The 19,597-nt window shown below is 44.8% G+C and overlaps 1 protein-coding gene across 3 annotated transcripts in view; it reads right to left on the bottom strand.

Annotated features, from left to right (window-relative positions):
- Window positions 1–19,529, bottom strand: part of ptprnb (protein tyrosine phosphatase receptor type Nb) — a 62,853-nt gene extending 43,324 nt beyond the window's left edge. For all 3 annotated transcript variants that reach the window (XM_085264693.1, XM_085264694.1, XM_085264692.1), the window contains exon 1: window positions 18,182–19,529. In XM_085264693.1, coding sequence (XP_085120819.1) covers window positions 18,182–18,281 — 100 coding nt within the window. In that variant the 5' untranslated portion in view covers window positions 18,282–19,529. The remainder of the gene's footprint in view (window positions 1–18,181) is intronic.
- Between the last annotated feature and the right edge of the window lie 68 nt (window positions 19,530–19,597).

Below are 19,597 nucleotides of genomic sequence, written 5' to 3' on the forward strand. Positions count from 1 at the left end.
TCTCGGCTGGTATTCCCCCGGATAAGCTGGAGGAGGTGGCTGGGGAGAGGGAGGTCTGGGCCTCTTTGCTTAGGCTGCTGCCCCCGTGACCCGGCCTCGGATAAAGCGGATGAAGATGGATGGATGATTACTGCCGTGTGTATATAAGCCCTGTGTTTCCTTTGTTTTCTGTCGCGTCGTTAACGGCTGTTCATCCTCATATCACCCTGTGTGGTCTGTTTGCCTGCTTGCTAGTTTATTTGCATTCCAGGCTAGTTAGTTCTTTGTTCAGTCTGCAATCCCACAATAAAGCTGAGGGTTTTGAGTTCACCAGTTCCTCTGTGAGTCCTGCTCTTGAGTCCACCTTTCCTGCCTGCCTTCACACAGCCATGACAGAACGACGCGACCATAACCTGGACCCAGCGGGCTCATCCCGGGAGAGCGATCTCACCCGCATCATGGGCTTAAAAAAGTGGATTTCCCACACGAAGGATACTAAGGCAATGGCGATCGGATTAAACGCTATCGGAGCAATCCTCGAGGGAAATCCCCATCTTTGCCAACTTAAAGGATTTATGGGTGTAATGAACGAGTTGCACGAAGCCTGGGAGGTTCTTCAAGCTCAGGAGCTAGCAGCCTTTGCTCGCTCACAGTACTCCATGCCAAGGCCTCAGCAGCAGCAGCAACAGCAACAGCGGACGGAGCTCACTGTGAAGCAGCGTAAGCTCCCTGCGACACAGCAGCAGAACGCGGAGCTGTCTGCAACGCCACAGCGGTCGCCACAGCAGGATGTCAATCCCTTGCCGCTGCCACAGAATGATCTACTGACTCTGGTCTGCTCCTACTATCGCTCACCTGCGTCTTTGCTGGCAGCAATGTGGTCGGGGAATGAGGAGCTGGCCCCAACCACTCCGCTGTTACCGGTCTCCTCTACACTCTCCGCTCCTGCCTCCAAGAGAAAGCGGCGTACACGCCGCCAGCATTTCACCCCTCAGCCGGATTCCAGAGCCTCTGAGCCGCCGGTGGTGAGTGAGAAAGACTCTCTCTGTTCACTTTCTGAGCCTAGAGGTCAGCAGGTGCGCCAGAAGCCGTGCGCCTACTGGTTCTGCCCTGTGTGTTCCAGGGGCCCCTGTGCCTACTGGTCCTGTGACTGCACCTGCTGGAGGGCCCAAGGAGCCCGTCCAGCCACCAGCAGCTTCATCCTCGCCTGGTCCAGCTTCAGCTTCATCTGCCTCGCCTGGTCCAGCTTCACCCTCGCCTGCAGCTGCAGCGTCACCCGCAGCTGCAGCGTCACCCGCAGCTGCAGCGTCACCCGCAGCTGCAGCAGCCTCATCATCCGCTTCGCCTGCAGCAGCAGCTTCTTCAGCTTCACCTGGCCCTGCAGTTGTTGCACCGCCGACCAAGGTACGTCCAGTACCTCAGCATTGCTGGCCACTTTCTGGGCCACCAGCCGGACGTCATCACCGTCGCGGGAGACCTCCGGATTGGCTTCGTCTGCATCGTTGCCGTCCGCATGGTCAGCCCCCTGAACTGTTTGCCCGTCGCCGCCGTTGCCGTCCGCACGGTCGGCCCCCAGAACTGTTTGCTTGCCCGTTGCCGCCGCAGCCTTTCGCACGGTCGGCCTCCGGAACTGAACTGTTTTGGCCTCCTGCGCTGTCGGCCTACGGGTCGGCCCCCTGAACTGATTGTTGGGTTTAGTTTTTCTTGACCATTGGGGGTTTTAGTTTGTTTTTGGACTCTGTCCGTCCTTGTTTTCTGTTTGGTGACATTTCTTCTTTTAGTTGTTGTCCTGTCTGGAGCCAGCCCTTGGGGGGGGGGGGGGGGGGGGGGTACTGTCAGGGTTCTGGGTCAGTTTGACCCAGAATTTTGAGTTATGTTTTGGTGTGTTTTTTCATTATGGATTGTTTTCTTATTCTCTTGTAGCGCTTGTATTGATGATGATGATGATGATGATGATTAGAGTTTCATGTTTCTGTTTATCCGTGTTTAAGGAATTGTGGTCCCATGTATTGTTTGAGAGCCATGTGTTATATTCTGCCTCTCAGTCTGCGTCTTTGTTTAGTGGTTTATTGTTTCCTGTTTTATTTTGAAGGATTGTGTCTTATGTTAGTGTGTCCGGCTTTGCTCCCCTGTCTCGTTAGCCCTAATCTCTCCCAGCTGTGTCTCCCTCCTGTTTTCCATTCCCTTGATTACTGCCGTGTGTGTATATAAGCCCTGTGTTTCCTTTGTTTTCTGTCGCGTCGTTAATGTCTGTTCATCCTCATACCACCCTGTGTGGTCTGTTTGCCTGCCTGCTAGTTTATTTGCATTCCAGGCTAGTTAGTTCTTTGTTCAGTCTGCAATCCCAAATAAAGCCGAGGGTTTTGAGTTCACCTGTGCCTCCGTGAGTCCTGCTCTTGGGTCCACCTTTCCTGCCTGCCTTCACACAGCCATTCAGAATTTATCTTAAAATTTTACTCACTTAAATTGGACTTAAATCTCAGCTTCAGCTTAAAGACTTTGACTTTTACTAAATTATGCTCTAAATACTATAAGCATACTATAAATTTAACCATTCCTGGAGGTGTAAGGTGAGAACATGGCTCATCATGGAGGGTGTGATGTAGCATAACTTAAGCAGCAAGGAAGGTGATAAGTAAATAGCATTAGCAGACAATTGAAGTTCTTTTTAAGCATACTTTATTGCTAGCATCTCCCTTTTACCATAAAACAATCAATCAGGCATGCAAAAATCCCACTGGCTTTATACAAGACTTTGCCCACACCTGACCTCGTTAGCCCCTACCATTGAACAAAATAGGTCAAACCAAATAATACAATTCTAAACAAAGAACAGGAATAAAGTCATGCATGAAACTGACAAACTCATTTACTCAACTAAATGGTTTGTAAAGTAAAACACTGCATACAATATAACTCAAAAGGCTACTTTAAAGAAAACAAACAATACTATACAAAATGAAAAACCCTCCATTTGGTTACACCCAGTGATCCAATCATTGACCTCATGACCCTATATAAACAGGAAGTAGTGGGCGGCCCTTCCCATACACCCGTCTCACATACAGGACCTGAATGCACAACATGGACACCATGGTAAGTATAACCAAAGCAACATAAAGAAACATAATTTACTAGACATGTGCCTGTAAACAAAAGAAAATTCAGATGATCTGATGGTTAGTAGTGTTTGCTTTAAAACACATGCATGGATGTAAAGAATGTAACTACTGCTACCACAAACAAAACCCGGGATATTGTGTGTTAAGAGAAGTTACACCAGCACTGTCTAAATTAAAGCATTATGGCTGACTGTAAAATAACAGAACACAGAATAACAATATACGCAAGTGACAAATGGCAAATGAATTCTGTCCTAGCCACTTTGTCACATTCTCCCCCCCCCTTAAGTCCGTTACTCTTCATAGGAACGGGAAAGAAAGTCTGCCACAACATTCTTTTTCCCTGCCCTATATCGAATCTTAAAACAATATGGCTGCAATGAAAGATACCACCTCGTGATCCTTGCGTTGGTGTCTCTCATTCTGCTCATCCACTGTAAAGCTCGATGATCGGTTTCAAGCACAAATTCACCTCCCAGTAGATAGTATCTCAGTGTCCAAAGCCCATTTTATTGCCAAAGCTTCTTTTTCAATTGTGGAATACTTCATTTCTCTGGGGAAGAGCTTACGGCTTATGTACTGCACAGGTCTTTGGTCCTCTCCATCACCTTGCAGCAACACAGCTCCCAGCCCAACTCCTGAAGCATCAGTCTGTACAATAAACGGGCACGTAAAGTCTGGACACTGCAACACAGGCTCATTACACAAACAGTTTTTCAAATCCATGAATGCAGCCTCACACTCTGGAGTCCATTTAATTTTGTTGGGGCATGATTTACGAGTTAAATCACTAAGAATAGCTGATCTGGTAGAGAAATTAGGGATGAAACGACGATACCAGCCAGCTAAACCCAGGAAGGATCTCAACTTTTTCTTTGTAGTCGGAGGAGGACAAGAGGCAAGGTTCTCGACCTTACTCACCTGAGGGCGGATGACCCCACCCCCAATGACGTATCCCAGGTACTCCACCTCGGTCTGTGCAATGTGGCATTTCCCAGGGTTGATGACTAGTCCAGCTGTTCTGATGCGTTGCAGGACATCAGCCAGATGTTTCACATGGTCCTCCCATGTCTCGCTGAACACCACAATGTCGTCAATATACGCTGCTGCATAGCCATCAGCTCCTTTCAGAACCAAGTCCACCAGCCTCTGGAACGTGGCTGGAGCTCCATGTAGTCCGAAAGGCATAGTTCTGAAACGATAAAGTCCGCTGGGAACCCTGAATGTAGTTAAATCCCTTGAGGACTCTGTTAGGGGGACTTGCCAATAACCTTTACAAAGGTCGAGTGTTGTGAGGTACTTGGCATTACCCAAGCGCTCAATCAATTCATCCACTCTTGGCATAGGATATGCATCAAAAGCAGAGACAGCATTAAGTTTTGAGAAGTCAACACAAAATCTCTGTCTTGCATCATTTTTCTTGGGGACGAGTACCACAGGGCTACACCACTCACCTCTAGATGGCTCTATAATCCCTGTTGCAAGCATTTCTTCCACCTCCTGTTTCAATGCTGGCATTAGCTTTGCTGGAACTCTGGAGTTGGTATCCCTGATGGGTGGTTGATTCGAACAACGCAGGTGTATGTCATGCTGAATAAGATGGGTGTAGCCTGGCTTTGTGCTGAAAAGCTCCTGTGGCATTATGGCCGCGAGCTCCTCCTGCTGTTCTGGTGATAGATGGCTCAAATCCGGAAATAGCTTTTCTTCAGTACTGGTGGGAAAGAATTGCTCTTGAGGCTCTTCTTCCTGCAGTACAACACGAGCCCACAACTGAAGTGATTGCTCTGGCTTCTCAATCCACTCCCTCAACATGTTGACATGAAACACCTGTTGCTTTTTCCGACGATTCGGCATGTTGAGCTCATAAGTGACAGGACCTGCTTTCCTGTTTATCACAAATGGCCCCTGCCATTTGGCTAAGAGACTGCTTTCAGTGGTTGGCAAAAGGAGCAACACTTTTTGTCCTTCTTTAAAGGTCCTCCTGCGAGCTGTCTTATCATAGTTCTGTTTTTGACGTCGCTGGGCACTTACTAGGTGACAATGAGCCAGTTCCTGAAACTGTTCAAGCTTGTCCCTCATTTTCAACACATAAGAGAGGGAAGAGCACTGTTTTTCAGGGCTAGCTTCCTCCCAAGCTTCCCGAAGTACATCCAGTGGACCTCTGACATTATGGCCGTACAAGAGCTGAAACGGAGAAAATCCAGTTGATGCTTGTGGTACCTCTCTATAGGCGAAAAGCAAAAATGGAAGCCATTGGTCCCAGTCTTTTCCCGATTCTCTTACGAACCTCCTCAGCATTGATTTCAGGGTTTTATTAAACCTCTCAACAAGTCCATCAGTTTGTGGATGATAAGGGCTCGTTTTGATTCCGGTAATTCCCAGAAGTTTGTAGACTTCTTTCAACAGGTTGGAAGTGAAGTTTGAGCCTTGGTCTGTCAAGATTTCTTTGGGAATACCCACCCTTGAAAACATCTGTATCAGACAATTAGCTATTTGGCGGGCTTTGACCCTTCTCAATGGGAAAGCTTCAGGATACCTTGTTGCATAGTCACAAATCACTAGAATGTACCTATGCCCTGAACCACTTCTCTCCAATGGGCCGACAATATCCATGGCAACACGAGAAAAGGGGACGTCTATTACAGGCATAGGAATGAGTGGGGCTCTGTCTCCTTTCCTACTTGGGGCTGTCAACTGACACTGTGGACATGATTTGCAAAACTGGGCAGTGTCTGAAAATTGCTGTGGCCAAAAAAAACGAGTTACCATTCTGGAAAAGGTTTTAAGATGTCCTAAGTGGCCTGCCCAAGGAACTGAATGAGCCAACTGCAAGACTACAGGCCTTAAGCTTTTGGGAACAACCAACTGGTCACCAACTTTGCTACGACGATATAGTCGTTCATTCTTAACAATGAATACTTCCCGTACTCTGTCTGTAATCTGTGCTGATTCTTGGGTGCTCTTAGCAAACAGAGGTGCTAAAGAGGGGTCCTCCCTTTGGAGTTGGACAATATTGCTCGGGACAACCAGGAGCTCATCGATCTCTGGTTCAGGAAGTGACTCAGCAATTTCAGTCCCCCTCACTTTTTCCTGTCTTCTCTGCATTTTACTTTTCTTTATATGCGGCCTACTTGGTCTGTCAATATCTGGAATTTCACTGTCTGCATAGGGCAACTCACTCAAACCTGGCTCTGACTGAGAAGCTTTATTACCAGACCTAGTGACTACTAGCAGACCTTCACATGCAACATGCAGATTCTTCTCTTCTCTGTCCTTCTCTGTCTTTGCTAATAACTCCCCAAGAATTGGCATGTCCCGGCCCAACACAATCTGGTAGGGAAGTTTATCCATTACTCCAACTGTAAGTACGTACTCCTTTTCATTAACTTGAAGGCAAACATTGGCAATAGGATAATCAACATTATCACCATGAACACACCAGACTTTAACTTTACCACAAAATGTGGTGTCGCTAGGGAGGCAATCTTGCCTGACAAGTGTGCGGCTACTGCCTGAATCCAAGAGGGCAACACACGGTTTTCCCTCAATGAAAACACAGATGGTGTGCTCCTGATCACTGGAGGGTACTAGAGACTCTGTTTCTTCCTCTAGCAAGTCAAAACACTGTGGTGAAAGACACATGTAAGTCTTACTGACTTGCTGACCTGGGCAATCTGCCTTAAAGTGACCTGCTTGACCACAGGCATGACACACCAACGGGCCTCTCTGCTTTACTTCTCTAGCGCGGCTACTGCTAGTGATTGGGGAACTTTGTTTAGGGCTTTTAGCTTTGTACCCATTCCCACCCCCTGACCTACCCACAAAAACATTGGCTGAACTGGGTTTTCCTACCATGTACCCTTTTTGTGGGCGTCGGGCTGCAAGAAAAGCCTCTGCCATCTCTGCAGCTTCTTTTGAAGTGGTGGGGTTGCGCTCTTTCACCCAGGTCCTCAGCTCTGGGTTAAGAACTCTGAGAAACTGTTCCATCACTATGACATCTCCTATTTGGTCCTTTGTCTTCTCCTTTGGAAGCATCCACTTTTCATATAGGTCTTTAAGGCGGGTTCGCAGCTCTTTGGGTGTCTCATCGTCCTTCACCGTCATGTTGCGAAATCTGGTTCGGTAAGTCTCAGCACTTATTTCAAATTTTTCAAGAACGGCGGTTTTTACCTTATCATAGTCCATTGTTTCTTCAGTGTCCATAGCAACATATGCCGCACGTGCTTTACCACTAAGAAGTGGAGCCAGATGCAATGCCCATTCTTCTTGTGGCCACTGACATCCTGTTGCAATCCTCTCAAAAGTGGTTAAATAATGTTCAATATCTTCATCCTCACCATAGGGCTGCATCTTCGGGCCTTTCCAACCGCTTACTCTGCCCAGATTGGATGAATGTGGTGCTGCGGAAGATTCAGGGGGGTTTCCTCGCTGTTGAACAGGTTGCTGCACCTTTTGCCGCACTGAGGAACTCAGAGGCACTCCGGAATCAGCTACTGCACCTTCCCACAGCATCTGATGCTCCCGGCGCTCCGACTGGACCTCCTGCTGCAGTTGGCTGAACTGGTGTTGCATTCTATGCCACCGTTCATCCTGGCGTTGTCTGTCCTGCTCCCATTTTGCCTCACGGTCAGCCTGCTGTTGCATCAGGCCTTTTAATAAAGTTGAGAGCTCTGAGAGACTTTGTGCTTCCGTGCTGTGCTCACCCGTAGCTTCTGGCAGGTTGCCATCATCTTGGGCCTCCTCTGGGGGAAAATCTGTTGGCCCTTGAGGTTTCCTTGACTTGGCTGATTTCTGCATTGCTATAACCTATTGGCCTGGAGCCACTGCTGCCACCATTTGTGATGTAGCATAACTTAAGCAGCAAGGAAGGTGATAAGTAAATAGTAGTGATGTGTCCTGTGTGTCGAAGCTTCGAATCGTGCGTCGGGTAATCGCGGGGGCGTTTTTCTGAAGCGCGTATCGAGGCTTGCTTTGATTACGTATGCAGTGACGTTCGAGGCCTCGCGGGCAGTCCGTACCACGTGACTGATTCAGGGACTGGTTCACCGGTTCGCGCCAGATTCGAAATAACATGGGCAGGAAAACAGCTGATTCCCCATCACACCGTGTTGTGGAATTGGATTACGTATGTGCTACATAGTTACTTGTGCATTTCTTCTTCGATGGAACCAGCAAGGAAGAGATGTTTTTTTTTTTTTGTTTTTTTTAATTTTGTCTCTCCTAATAAAGTATGCACACAGTAATAAATATCACAAATGATAAACACCAAAATATAAATAAACAACACTACACATCCTATAATCTGATTTCTGTCTTTTAGTTTATTAAAAAGTGAAGCACCAAACACTAGTTTGTGTCATTATCCAGATGTACATAAGGTTTACATATCATTATAATCAAAGAGCCCGCTTCACTTGAATTGTCCACTTGATGGCGCAGTAGAGCAAATGAATCATCACAATGCTTCGAACCATGAGTCGACCAATTGGATGGAAAGCTTCAGTTCATCATGAGGCTTCATCTCACCATCACTAGTAAATAGCATTAGCAGACAATTGAAGTTCTTTTTAAGCATACTTTATTGCTAGCATCTCCCTTTTACCATAAAACAATCAATCAGGCATGCAAAAATCCCACTGGCTTTATACAAGACTTTGCCCACACCTGACCTCGTTAGCCCCTACCATTGAACAAAATAGGTCAAACCAAATAATACAATTCTAAACAAAGAACAGGAATAAAGTCATGCATGAAACTGACAAACTCATTTACTCAACTAAATGGTTTGTAAAGTAAAACACTGCATACAATATAACTCAAAAGGCTACTTTAAAGAAAACAAACAATACTATACAAAATGAAAAACCCTCCATTTGGTTACACCCAGTGATCCAATCATTGACTTCATGACCCTATATAAACAGGAAGTAGTGGGCGGCCCTTCCCATACACCCGTCTCACATACAGGACCTGAATGCACAACATGGACACCATGGTAAGTATAACCAAAGCAACATAAAGAAACATAATTTACTAGACATGTGCCTGTAAACAAAAGAAAATTCAGATGATCTGATGGTTAGTAGTGTTTGCTTTAAAACACATGCATGGATGTAAAGAATGTAACTACTGCTACCACAAACAAAACCCGGGATATTGTGTGTTAAGAGAAGTTACACCAGCACTGTCTAAATTAAAGCATTATGGCTGACTGTAAAATAACAGAACACAGAATAACAATATACGCAAGTGACAAATGGCAAATGAATTCTGTCCTAGCCACTTTGTCACAGAGGGCATCGCAGTAATAATACAAATTTCAAAGCAGCAGTAATTAGAAAAATCAACACAAAAATGCGGCTTCATATGAAAGGCTGTGGATCTACTGAACTCCAGCCTCTCATCACCATCGTCATCATCAGAGTGTCCATACTTTGCTTTTATCGTCCATTAGCCGGCTGTCAGACTGGATGAATTCAGTGTCGTTTTCATAATGGAGCTTCTGGCATTTGTGGCCGCTGCGGTGTGAGTGTGAACTCGTCCTCTGCTCTGCAGGCTGACGGGGTGGGATATTTAAGGTGGAATGAGTCAGCCTGGATGAAGCAGAGCAAACCTGAGGGCTGCTGCTTACCGGCAGCAGTGGAAGCCAGGTTGAGACCCTTCTTGGCTCCGTCGACCTGTGAACTTTTACACCGGCTCGCACTGATCACTCTGACTGGAGCTCGCGGCGCCGCATTTTAAAGGAAAGATTTACTGACAGTTTGAATAAAATCCAGTGAAAACAAGCAGAAAAATGCCTCCTTCTTACAAGCAGGGTGTGTGAAACAAAATCTGGCTCATATAGTTGGAAGAAAAATTATTCAACCCCTACTGCATATTAGCTTTATTGGTATAAATTACAATAATTGAGCTGTTTGTATGAATCCAATTACCTAAGAGTGGTTTAAATGTCTTTATTAAACCAATATTAAAAGGGTGTTTTTTCCCAAATTGAACATGATACTTTTACTGAATACTGCAGCCACAAAACTGCTTCAACCGAATTGACAAGTGTTATTAATCCTTTGCTGAGCTTCAACCTGCTCCAAACATGCTGGGTTGCCAGAACATCTATTGGCAGTGTTCCCTAGGAATTTCAGACCATTCCTCATTGGAAAAGGCTTCCAGTTCTGTCACATCCTTCTTCAAATCCAAACCAGAGACTTTCTATGCAAGATGTAAGTCATGCCTCCACAGTAGACACAATATTCCAGGGCTTCATCTGCAACCAGGTCTTGATGGATTTCGAGGTAAGCTTGGGGTAAATCGACACTCAAGCTTGAGCTCTGATGGTGTGATGTTTTCTTCCAGAAGCTCATGTTGGGTGCTACATGACAGGAGCAAAGTGGCACTGAGCCAGCACCATGCTTCACTGCAGAGGGAAAGCTCTTCATTCTTCCTCTTTCCAATATACTGCAGAGACACACAAAGCTATTGCAACACTTCACTGGCTTATCCAGATAGTTCACTTCTATTCAGTTTTATTCATGTAGCACCAAATCACAACAGCAGTCACCTCAACACACTTTATATTGTAAGTTAAAGACCCTATAATATTAGAGTGAAAACCCCAACAATCAGATGACCTTCTATGAGCAAGCACTTGACGAGACTGGGAAGAAAAAACTACCTTTTAACAGGAAGACATAGAGATCTTCAGCATGTAGTGAGCACCTTACTGTATGAACTGAAACCTGCTGCCACAGAGTCCAATTGAAGTTTTTTTTGTAGTATTTCTTGTAGTTTTGTAGTGATCTGCCAGTGATAACTTCCTCTCTCTGCCTAATTTGGGTGGTGCAGCCACAGTAACTCTGACTTTAAGTCTGCAAACTATAATTCCAGCAGTGTCTCTGAAAACATTCAGTGTCTTTGCTATTTTATTTCTTCTCTTGTTTGTGCAATGCACAGTTTTCTTCTAACTGTTTGAACCTCTTGTCTGTCAAATGCATATCCAGTTGTTCAGTGATGACGCGACGAATCCTACTTCCGGGTCTAAAGTAGTCTGCGTTTAATATGGCTTTTGTGTTGTTAACATGTTTAATGTTATGTATTTTCTTCTATTTGATCTCGAAAAGCTCCTAAAACAGTCAGTGATCCCTGTTGACCTCCCTCGGCTTTTATTACCATTAATCATTTATTTATTTAAGCTCAGTTTTTAAAACCTTAGGATGTAACTACAGCCCAGCCCATGCAGCAGTATATGAATGACTAACCTCATATTGTGGATGGATTATCTCAGTTGTTCTCCTGGCTAAAGTTTGGTCCTTTTACAGCATCCTGCCATGCGATTACATTTGTTTCTGACCACCGAGAACACTCACGTTAACTTTTATCGAGTGGAAAAACAGTTAGCTTGTTTATATTATGCTAACATAGCTGTGTCGCTAGCGTTCACGTAGCACATCATTATATACCAGCTAGCCCAACTTCAGTAACCCTACAAACGTCACTGCTGTTTAGTTTTCTGTCTTCATTTATGCTGGAAGTGATAGCAGAGATGTACGTTTTAGTTTGTTTCCAAAACCCCGCAGTCAGGACATGCTATATTGTATTTAGATAGAAGCTAGCGAGCTAACTCCCTGCTAACTTCTAACTCCGTTAAATGTCATAAATTCCGTTTTCATGGATGCCTGGATGTTAAACTCAATTGTTACATCTGGTAGAGCAGAACGCTGATCATTTTATTAAAGATGAAAGACTTTAGACAGTTTTTCAACTCTCAGTAATGCCACAGTGATCATTTGATATATGGACCTGCAGCGGAGTTTAGACCCAGACACGGCTAGTGACGTCAGACTGAACAATCGGATAGAAGTACATTTAATACCATCCATCCATCCATCCTCTGCTGCTTATTCAGATCTGGATCATGGGGCTAACTGTGTAAACAGAGATGCCACTCCCAAGCTACCTCCTACAGCTGTTCTGGGGGGACACCGAAGCTTTATAATTAGGTGTAAATAATTAAAACCTTTACCACATGTGACATGCAGGAGTATATTTATGATTATCCGGTACTTTTTCATTACAAGAATACCCTTTTTTGTTACAGTTACGAAGCTACAGAGCTAAAATAACTGCCATTGTTTACTTTTTTAAATTACTAACAAAATGGAAGTAGAGTGAAAAATCTATCATCATGTTTATTTTCATACAGAGTACCTTTGTAATAATGTTGAAGTCCAGGCTCTGGGGAGGCCAATCCATGACTGATTGAGTTCCACTGTGTGTTTTTCTATCCAGGGATGATTTTACTGCACTGGCAGTGTGTTTGGGATCATTGTCAGGCTGAAAGATGAAGCTGTTGACAATCAGATGCTTTCCAGACGATGGATCAAAATGTCAAATCTCAAACTTGGATTCATCACCCCATCAGACTTGTTTCCACTGATTTTCAGTCCAGTTCTTGTGTAATTTTCATACCTCAGCCTTTTCTTCCTGTTTCCTTTCCATAAGAAAGCTTCCTGACAGTCGCCCTTCCACTGAGACCATTTCTGATGATGCTTCAGTGAACAGTTATGTTTTCTAAGGACACATTGCTCACCATGCTGATATATGCCAGGTTTTCAGCTAATAGCTCTTTGGGAATCACATTGTCGGTGCAAAAATACCATCTTATGTCAAACTAGGAAATGGGAACAAATTACTTTTTTTTGACAGGCTGCTATTAACAAAGAGTCTAAAGATACAATTTAAATGGTCTGTTATGTGTAGACACAACATTGGTTAATCCCTTGAGTTGAGAAGGTGCCAGTTAATACACACATGCTATAACATACACATTACGTTTTCTTTTCTAACTGAAGAAAGAGTCACTAACAACGAAATTTACATTTAAATCATAGCTCATTGCATCCATGCACAGCACCGCTCATCGTTGTCTACAAACTTTTTAGAAAAATCTATAAAACCACAACATAAATCCATCAACTCAACAGATCCCTTCAGGAACATCACACAGCATTTAGGATCTCTGCAGGGGTATGTGTCATGAGTCAAACTGCATGATGTCCTTTTCCTGGATTATGAGAAGATAAATAAGCCTGCGGACGGTGAGATGAGAAAGGTTTAACATTCTGTGCTGCTCTCTGCCCGCGGTGCTCAAACACTGCGTCGTGTTTAGTGCATCAAACAAACGGCGAGCTGTTGTAATTACAGCAAGCAGACGGAGGGGTTGGTTATGAGTCATAACTGTCAGAATGAGCTGCTTTTAAAGCTGCTTTATGTACAGATTTTATTTACGGTTCAGCGTCTACCTGACCCACATACTCCAGCACTAGTTTTGAAAATGTTTGAATGAAGCTTTCGGTTGTTATTCGTTTGTGATCAGACACAAAGAGGCCTGAGCTCAGGAACCCCAAAATGCTCCTACAAGAGCACATTTCAAGGACTTGTTTTTGTTTGGAGCCAATTTATGGACATCTGTCTATCTTTTAGGGGTGTCCATCATTTCTCTGGTCCTATTGAGTTTCCCAGTTGTCGACATCAGTGACGACAGATATGACAATGATTAAGTCAGAGACAACACGAAAAGCAGGCACTGGAGTGGAGGCGGGTTGCAAGGCGATTTGCAGTGACTGCACACAGGGTAAAGCAGCTTAATTGGCAGGTTTTTGAGTGGTTCTTAAATGAGAAGCACAGGAAGCAAGATTGGAACTTTGCATCATCCATCCCGACCTATTCAAAGTTGGATCGTGGTGGCAGCAGGCTAAGCTGCTATTCCAGGCATTTTTGTTTTCAGCAACACCTTCCACTTCCTCCTAAGGGGTCTTGGGGTATTCTCAGACAAGGTGAGATATATAATCTCCTCATCGAGGTCTGAGCTGTGCCTGGAAAACCTCCAAAAGGAGGCTCCCAAGAGGCATTATAAATAAATCCCAGAACCACCTACACTGACTGATTCTGACACAAGTAGCAAAGGAGCAGCCTGAGCTCTTCACCCTGCTACATAAGGGAAAACCCGGTGAGCCTATGGAGGGAGCTCATTTCAGCCACAATCATTTGTATCCATAGTCACCACTCAGAGCTCGTGACCATTGGTTATGGTAGGAGCGCAGATTGACCAGTAAATCTAAAAACAACACCCACGCCTGCATTACCACAGATGAAGCCCTAATCTACCTGTCAACCTCCACCCGTCCATCACTAATGAATATGGCACATACCATTAGCAGCAGATAATGGGTGCTGTCTCACACTCACAAATATAAAATATTACCACGCAAACTATAATAGAATAGCCTTTATTGTCATTGTACAGAGTACAACGAAATTGGAGTGCCACTCCCTTGGTGCAAGTTTCAATAATAAATATAAATGTAAAATATAAAAAGTACAAAAAAAACAATCGTAAGTACTCAAACAATAGTATGTACAATATATACAGGATAGCAGCATTAATATAATGACAGTATGAATAGCAGCATAATATAATGACAGTGACGGTATGGAATAGGTTCAATTGTTTTTGTGCTTATTTACTACGGTGATAGCTCTGGGAAAGAAGCTATCCCTGAATCTGTTTGTCCTGGTTTTATGTGACCTGTACCGTCGGCCTGACGGTAATAGTTCAAACAGTTGGTTGCTGGGGTGAGAGTGGTCCTTGATGATATTGCCAGCTCTGCTGAGGTACCGAGAGTTTGCAGTGACCTCCAGGCTGGGCAGAGAGCAGCCAGTGATCTTCTGGGCTGTGTTGATGACCCTCTGCAGTACTTTCCTGTCTGCAGCTGAGCACCCTGCATACCATGTTGTTATGCCGTACGTTAGGATGCTCTCTATGGTGGCTCTGTAAAATGTCACCAGCAGCCTCTCCTCCAGGTTGTTCCTCCTGAGCACTCTCAGAAAGTGGAGACGCTGCTGGGCCTTTTTAACCACCGCTGTAGTATTTGCAGTCCAGGAGAGGTCATCAGATATCTGCACGCCCAGAAACCTCATGGAGTGTACCCTCTCTACACAGCTCCCGTGAATGTAAAGTGGGGCCGGGTCTGCTCTGCCCTTCCTGAAGTCCAAGATAAGTTCTTTAGTTTTCGTGGTGTTCAGTTGGAGGTTGTTAACTGAACACCACTCAGTCAGTCTGTTGACCTCATCTCTGTAGTCCGACTCATCCCCCCTTGAGATGAGTCCAACCACTGTGGTGTCATCCGCGAACTTTATGATGGTGTTTGAGAGATGGGTAGGGGAGCAGTCGGATGTGTAGAGCGTAAACAGGAGGGGACTCAAAACACATCCTTGTGGAGACCCGGTGCTGAGTGTGATGGTGCTGGACCGGTGGGGGCCGAGTCTGACAGACTGTGGTCTATTTGTCAGGAAGTCCTTGATCCAGAGGCAGATGGGGGTGGAGAGTCCCAGGTGAGACAGTTTCTGGACCAGGATCTCCGGGATGATATGATTGAATGCTGAGCTGAAGTCCAGAAAGAGCATTCTCACATAGCTTCCTCGGTGCTCCAGGTGACTCAGCGCAGTGTGGAGCGCTATGGTGATAGCGTCCTCGGTGGAACGATTTGTCCTGTAGGCAAATTGGTGGGGGTCCAGAGTGGGAGGCAGACCGGCCCTGATGTGCTGACAGACCAGTCTCTCAAAGCACTTCATCACTACAGGCGTAAGTGCAACAGGCCTGTAGTCATTTGGGCTGGCCACAGCTGTCTTCTTGGCGATGGGGATGATGGTGGAGGTTTTGAGGCAGGGCGGGACGGTGTTTGATGACAAGGAAAGGTTGAAGATTTTAGTGAAGACTCCGGTCAGTTCGTCAGCACATGCTCTGAGAACCTTTCCATGTATTCCATCAGGACCTGCCGCCTTCCTGGGATTCACTGACCTTAGAACACACCTCACTTGGTGCTCCCTAAGTGTTAGTGTGCCAGTGCTGGGGGCGGGTGGAAGTGGTGTGGCAGCTGAGGGCTTGGTCGTCTCAAAGCGGGCGAAGAAACGGTTTAGATCCTCAGCCAGTGAGGCATCAGTCCTAGATGTTGCCTGGTTATTGCTTCTGTAGTTGGTAATGTGATTGATCCCCTGCCACATTTTTCTGGGGTCGTTGTCAGCAAAGTGATCTTCAATCCTCCTCCTATAGGCAGCCTTAGCTTTCCTGATGCCTCTACTCAGGTCTGCCCTGGCCGCCCTATACGCAGCCCTGTCCCCTGACTTGAAGGCAGTGTTGCGGCTTTTTAGGAGGGATTGCACATAATAAATAAACACTCGGTTGATGTTACCCTCCCGTAACTGATAGAAGACGCTCCTGTCCAAACACGGTGACATACCAATGCTATTCCACTGTTTTTCACCACATTAGCACCACGCCACCTAACATTAGGTTTTTTTGCTAATTCCCAGATAGACACTGCTGTGTCATGAACATGTTACTCAACCAAACAGTTTTACTTACCTATACTAACCCTGGTATCCACGACAAACTTCATCAATATTTAATTTAATAGTTATTTTATACTTTTACTGAAACTTTCCAGGAAAAATGCTACCTGGGCTACTTTTGCACTTATATTTAATTAGGCTGTGCCTGTGGGTATAATGCTGCTGGCGCCTTGTTTCAATAGATTTATATTTCAAATTAGGAAGTGTATCATCTATTTATTTATTTATTCCTGCCTTGTCCCCTCTGCTGCTGTAACAATGTGAATTTCTGAACTCTGGGACTAATAAAGGCTATCTCATCTCATCTTATCTTATCTGCTTCATTAGCTCATTAGAAAAGAAGGATGGAAAATATGTAATTATCACACATTTTCTTGAAATGTTATTTAATTTTGAGGCCACATATCGCTGCTCCTACTACAATGACTACTTACTCGTGATGTCCACACAGGTTTGTTTCCATGTCCACAAACTGAATATAATCCCTTCCTTAAGCTCAGTCAGTAAAACTCTGGCTAAACAGAAAGCAGTAAAGAAAAATAGGATCTGCAGGCTCGCTTTGATGGTTTCCTGTACGTTTATGCACATTACTGACTTCATAATGTCTGATCTTAAGTCCCTAAATGCTTTTAAAGACATTTTCTTCATGAAGCACATCTTTATAGACCACAGTGCAAACAGCCCAAGCACCTGCAGGTGCTGCAGTCTGGATATGAATGTTTCTAACTGCTGCTTTATTAGATTCATGCTCAGCTTAATAAAACAGGCAGCAAACGTCTTGTCCATTTGGCTCTTTTTAAACTGCTCTGTTAGCAGACTGTGTGAACTCCTGCTGTTGCTATTTTTCACACTGTGGCAGTCACTCTACTTTGCATTTACAAGTCAGATGTTCGGCGTTGCCAAAACAATTTTCCACATAAAGACAATGAAGGGTGTTTTGATCCGGCTTTTAGCTCCTCTGGATTCTCATGGATCTTGCTGTGACCTCAGAGGCCCCTGCATGAAAATAACTCCCTGTCAGTTTCTACATCATCATCATGTTGGCTCCTTGTGAAGGCAAATTAACTGTGAACCAAAACAAACCAACCCAGCCCTCGCCCCTCCCTCTCTCTCTGCCTCTCCTGCTGCTGTTTTGGCTCTGTTTGTTTGTGATCAACAAAATGATTCATCTGAGCGCTCAGACACATCCGAGCCGACCCCTGGTCACAGCTTTTGCGTCACTCACGCAATTTAGCACCGAGGTAAACACCTCAGAGGCGGACAAACGGAAATGCAAGAACAGGCACTTCATGTGTTATTTCTATTCACTTTCTGCACTTTTTTATGCAGGAGTGTCAAAGCCGAGCAAAACTCGCTGAATCCAGATTATGTTCAACCGTACTTGAAAAACATCCAGTAGAGACAACGAGCAACTTTCACAAACCCCGCTGTGAATTTGAGTAAACGCCGATGAAAATAGGTTTTACACTCTTTAAAATATTTTGCAAAGAAAGTGAAACGTGAGCACAAAGTGCACCGAGGCGGCTCAGTGCTGCGGTCACTAACAGCGGGGAGCTCCTCTTCGGGGAAATCGTGATTTACGCACCGCGCGTCGCAGGGTGGACAGATCCACTTTATTAAGAGGGAAGTGCATCTGTCTCCATCACATCGCATCAGATCCACGTCCACTCTCTTACCGTGTCGGGTGGCCGAGCACAGCCGGCAAGAGGCGGTGAGGAGGAGGAGGCACAGAGCTGCCCAGAGCCGCGGTGACCGCATGGTACATCCAACATCCATCGGAGCGAGGAGGGGAGAGCCGCCGCCGCCGCTGCGCTTCTACCAGCTCTCCATGTCAGAGGAGAAGCTGCTGCTGGAGGAGGGATGGAGAGGAAGAGTGAGGCTGAGAGACAGAGACGCAGAGAGAAAGAGAGAGCGAGGAGGGATGGGTGGATAATCCGAGCCACAGGAGGCGCTAAACTGCAAAAACTAAAGGAAACATCATTAAAAGCGTCATTAAATCCAGAGTTTAAGTAGAAACAGCAGACGTAAAACTGCAAGAGGTGTCCGTAATATTTAGAAAATGTGCAAATTAGATGCATAATACAAAAAATACAGGATGACTTAGTGGGGCTAACGTCATCATCTCTGACACTGTTTTTCAAACACACGCAAGTGTTTGCCATAGCCTGTATATAAAAGATGGACGTGGCCACGTGACATCAAACGTGGCTGTTTTGAACTAAATTTTTAAGCTTTAATTATGTTTTCAGCCCTGTTCTTTTGTTGTCTTTTTTAATGTCACCATAAGTGACCATATTTGGACAAGCAGGTGCAGTGCTACGTTATTAGCTAATGCTTGAAAGCTTGGTTAGCAAGGTGCCCACTCCACATCACATTTTTGATTTCCACGATCCTGCCTGACCTTCACAGCACTATTCACACACTCGTCCTTCAAAGTTACCCCTACTTCTCTTTTCTTTGTACTATCAATCACATCACAAGTGATTGTTTTAAATTCATTTAATCGAGGGCTAAAGTTTCTATCCAGAGCTTTTAAGGCTCATTTGCAAAAATATGTGAACGGTTTTAAAGTCATCTGAACCACTTGAGATGTTTAAGGGTTAGAAAAACACATAAATGCATAAACACTGAAAATATCCTCCTCTGTGTACCATGCATGTATTCGTTTGATCAAACTTGTTAAAATTATAAGTTTAAAAAGCTTTGAAAATTGTAATATTCAACAAAATGACAATAAAAACAACAAACTTATTCAATATGTTTTAACCAGCAGCCACAATTCTTTCTAATTTCACTTATTTCAGCATTCTTGCTTGTTTTTCACCTAATTTTTGTAATTTCAGGTGATTTATTTTGATGAATTCCCCAACAGGATTGTAATTGACTTTCTAACAGAGCCCATGAGACTAAAAGCAGGATTAAGGAGTGCCTTCTTCTTGCTGCATCTTGATATGGCTCATAAGTCCTCCTCATGCTGCCAAGAAACTGTCCGGCACTTGGCAGAGCGGCACATCCAGCTCCTCGCTGCATTTTATTAAAACAGAGGAGGTGAAATTCAATTACTGCAGCCTCTCCTGCAGCATGAAACATTC

Source organism: Mchenga conophoros, linkage group LG23 (genome assembly GCF_057382185.1).
Source record: "Mchenga conophoros isolate Kocher_MC1m ecotype Shallow Benthic linkage group LG23, M_conophoros_male_GT1.1, whole genome shotgun sequence".
Classification (NCBI taxonomy): Eukaryota; Metazoa; Chordata; class Actinopteri; order Cichliformes; family Cichlidae; genus Mchenga; species Mchenga conophoros.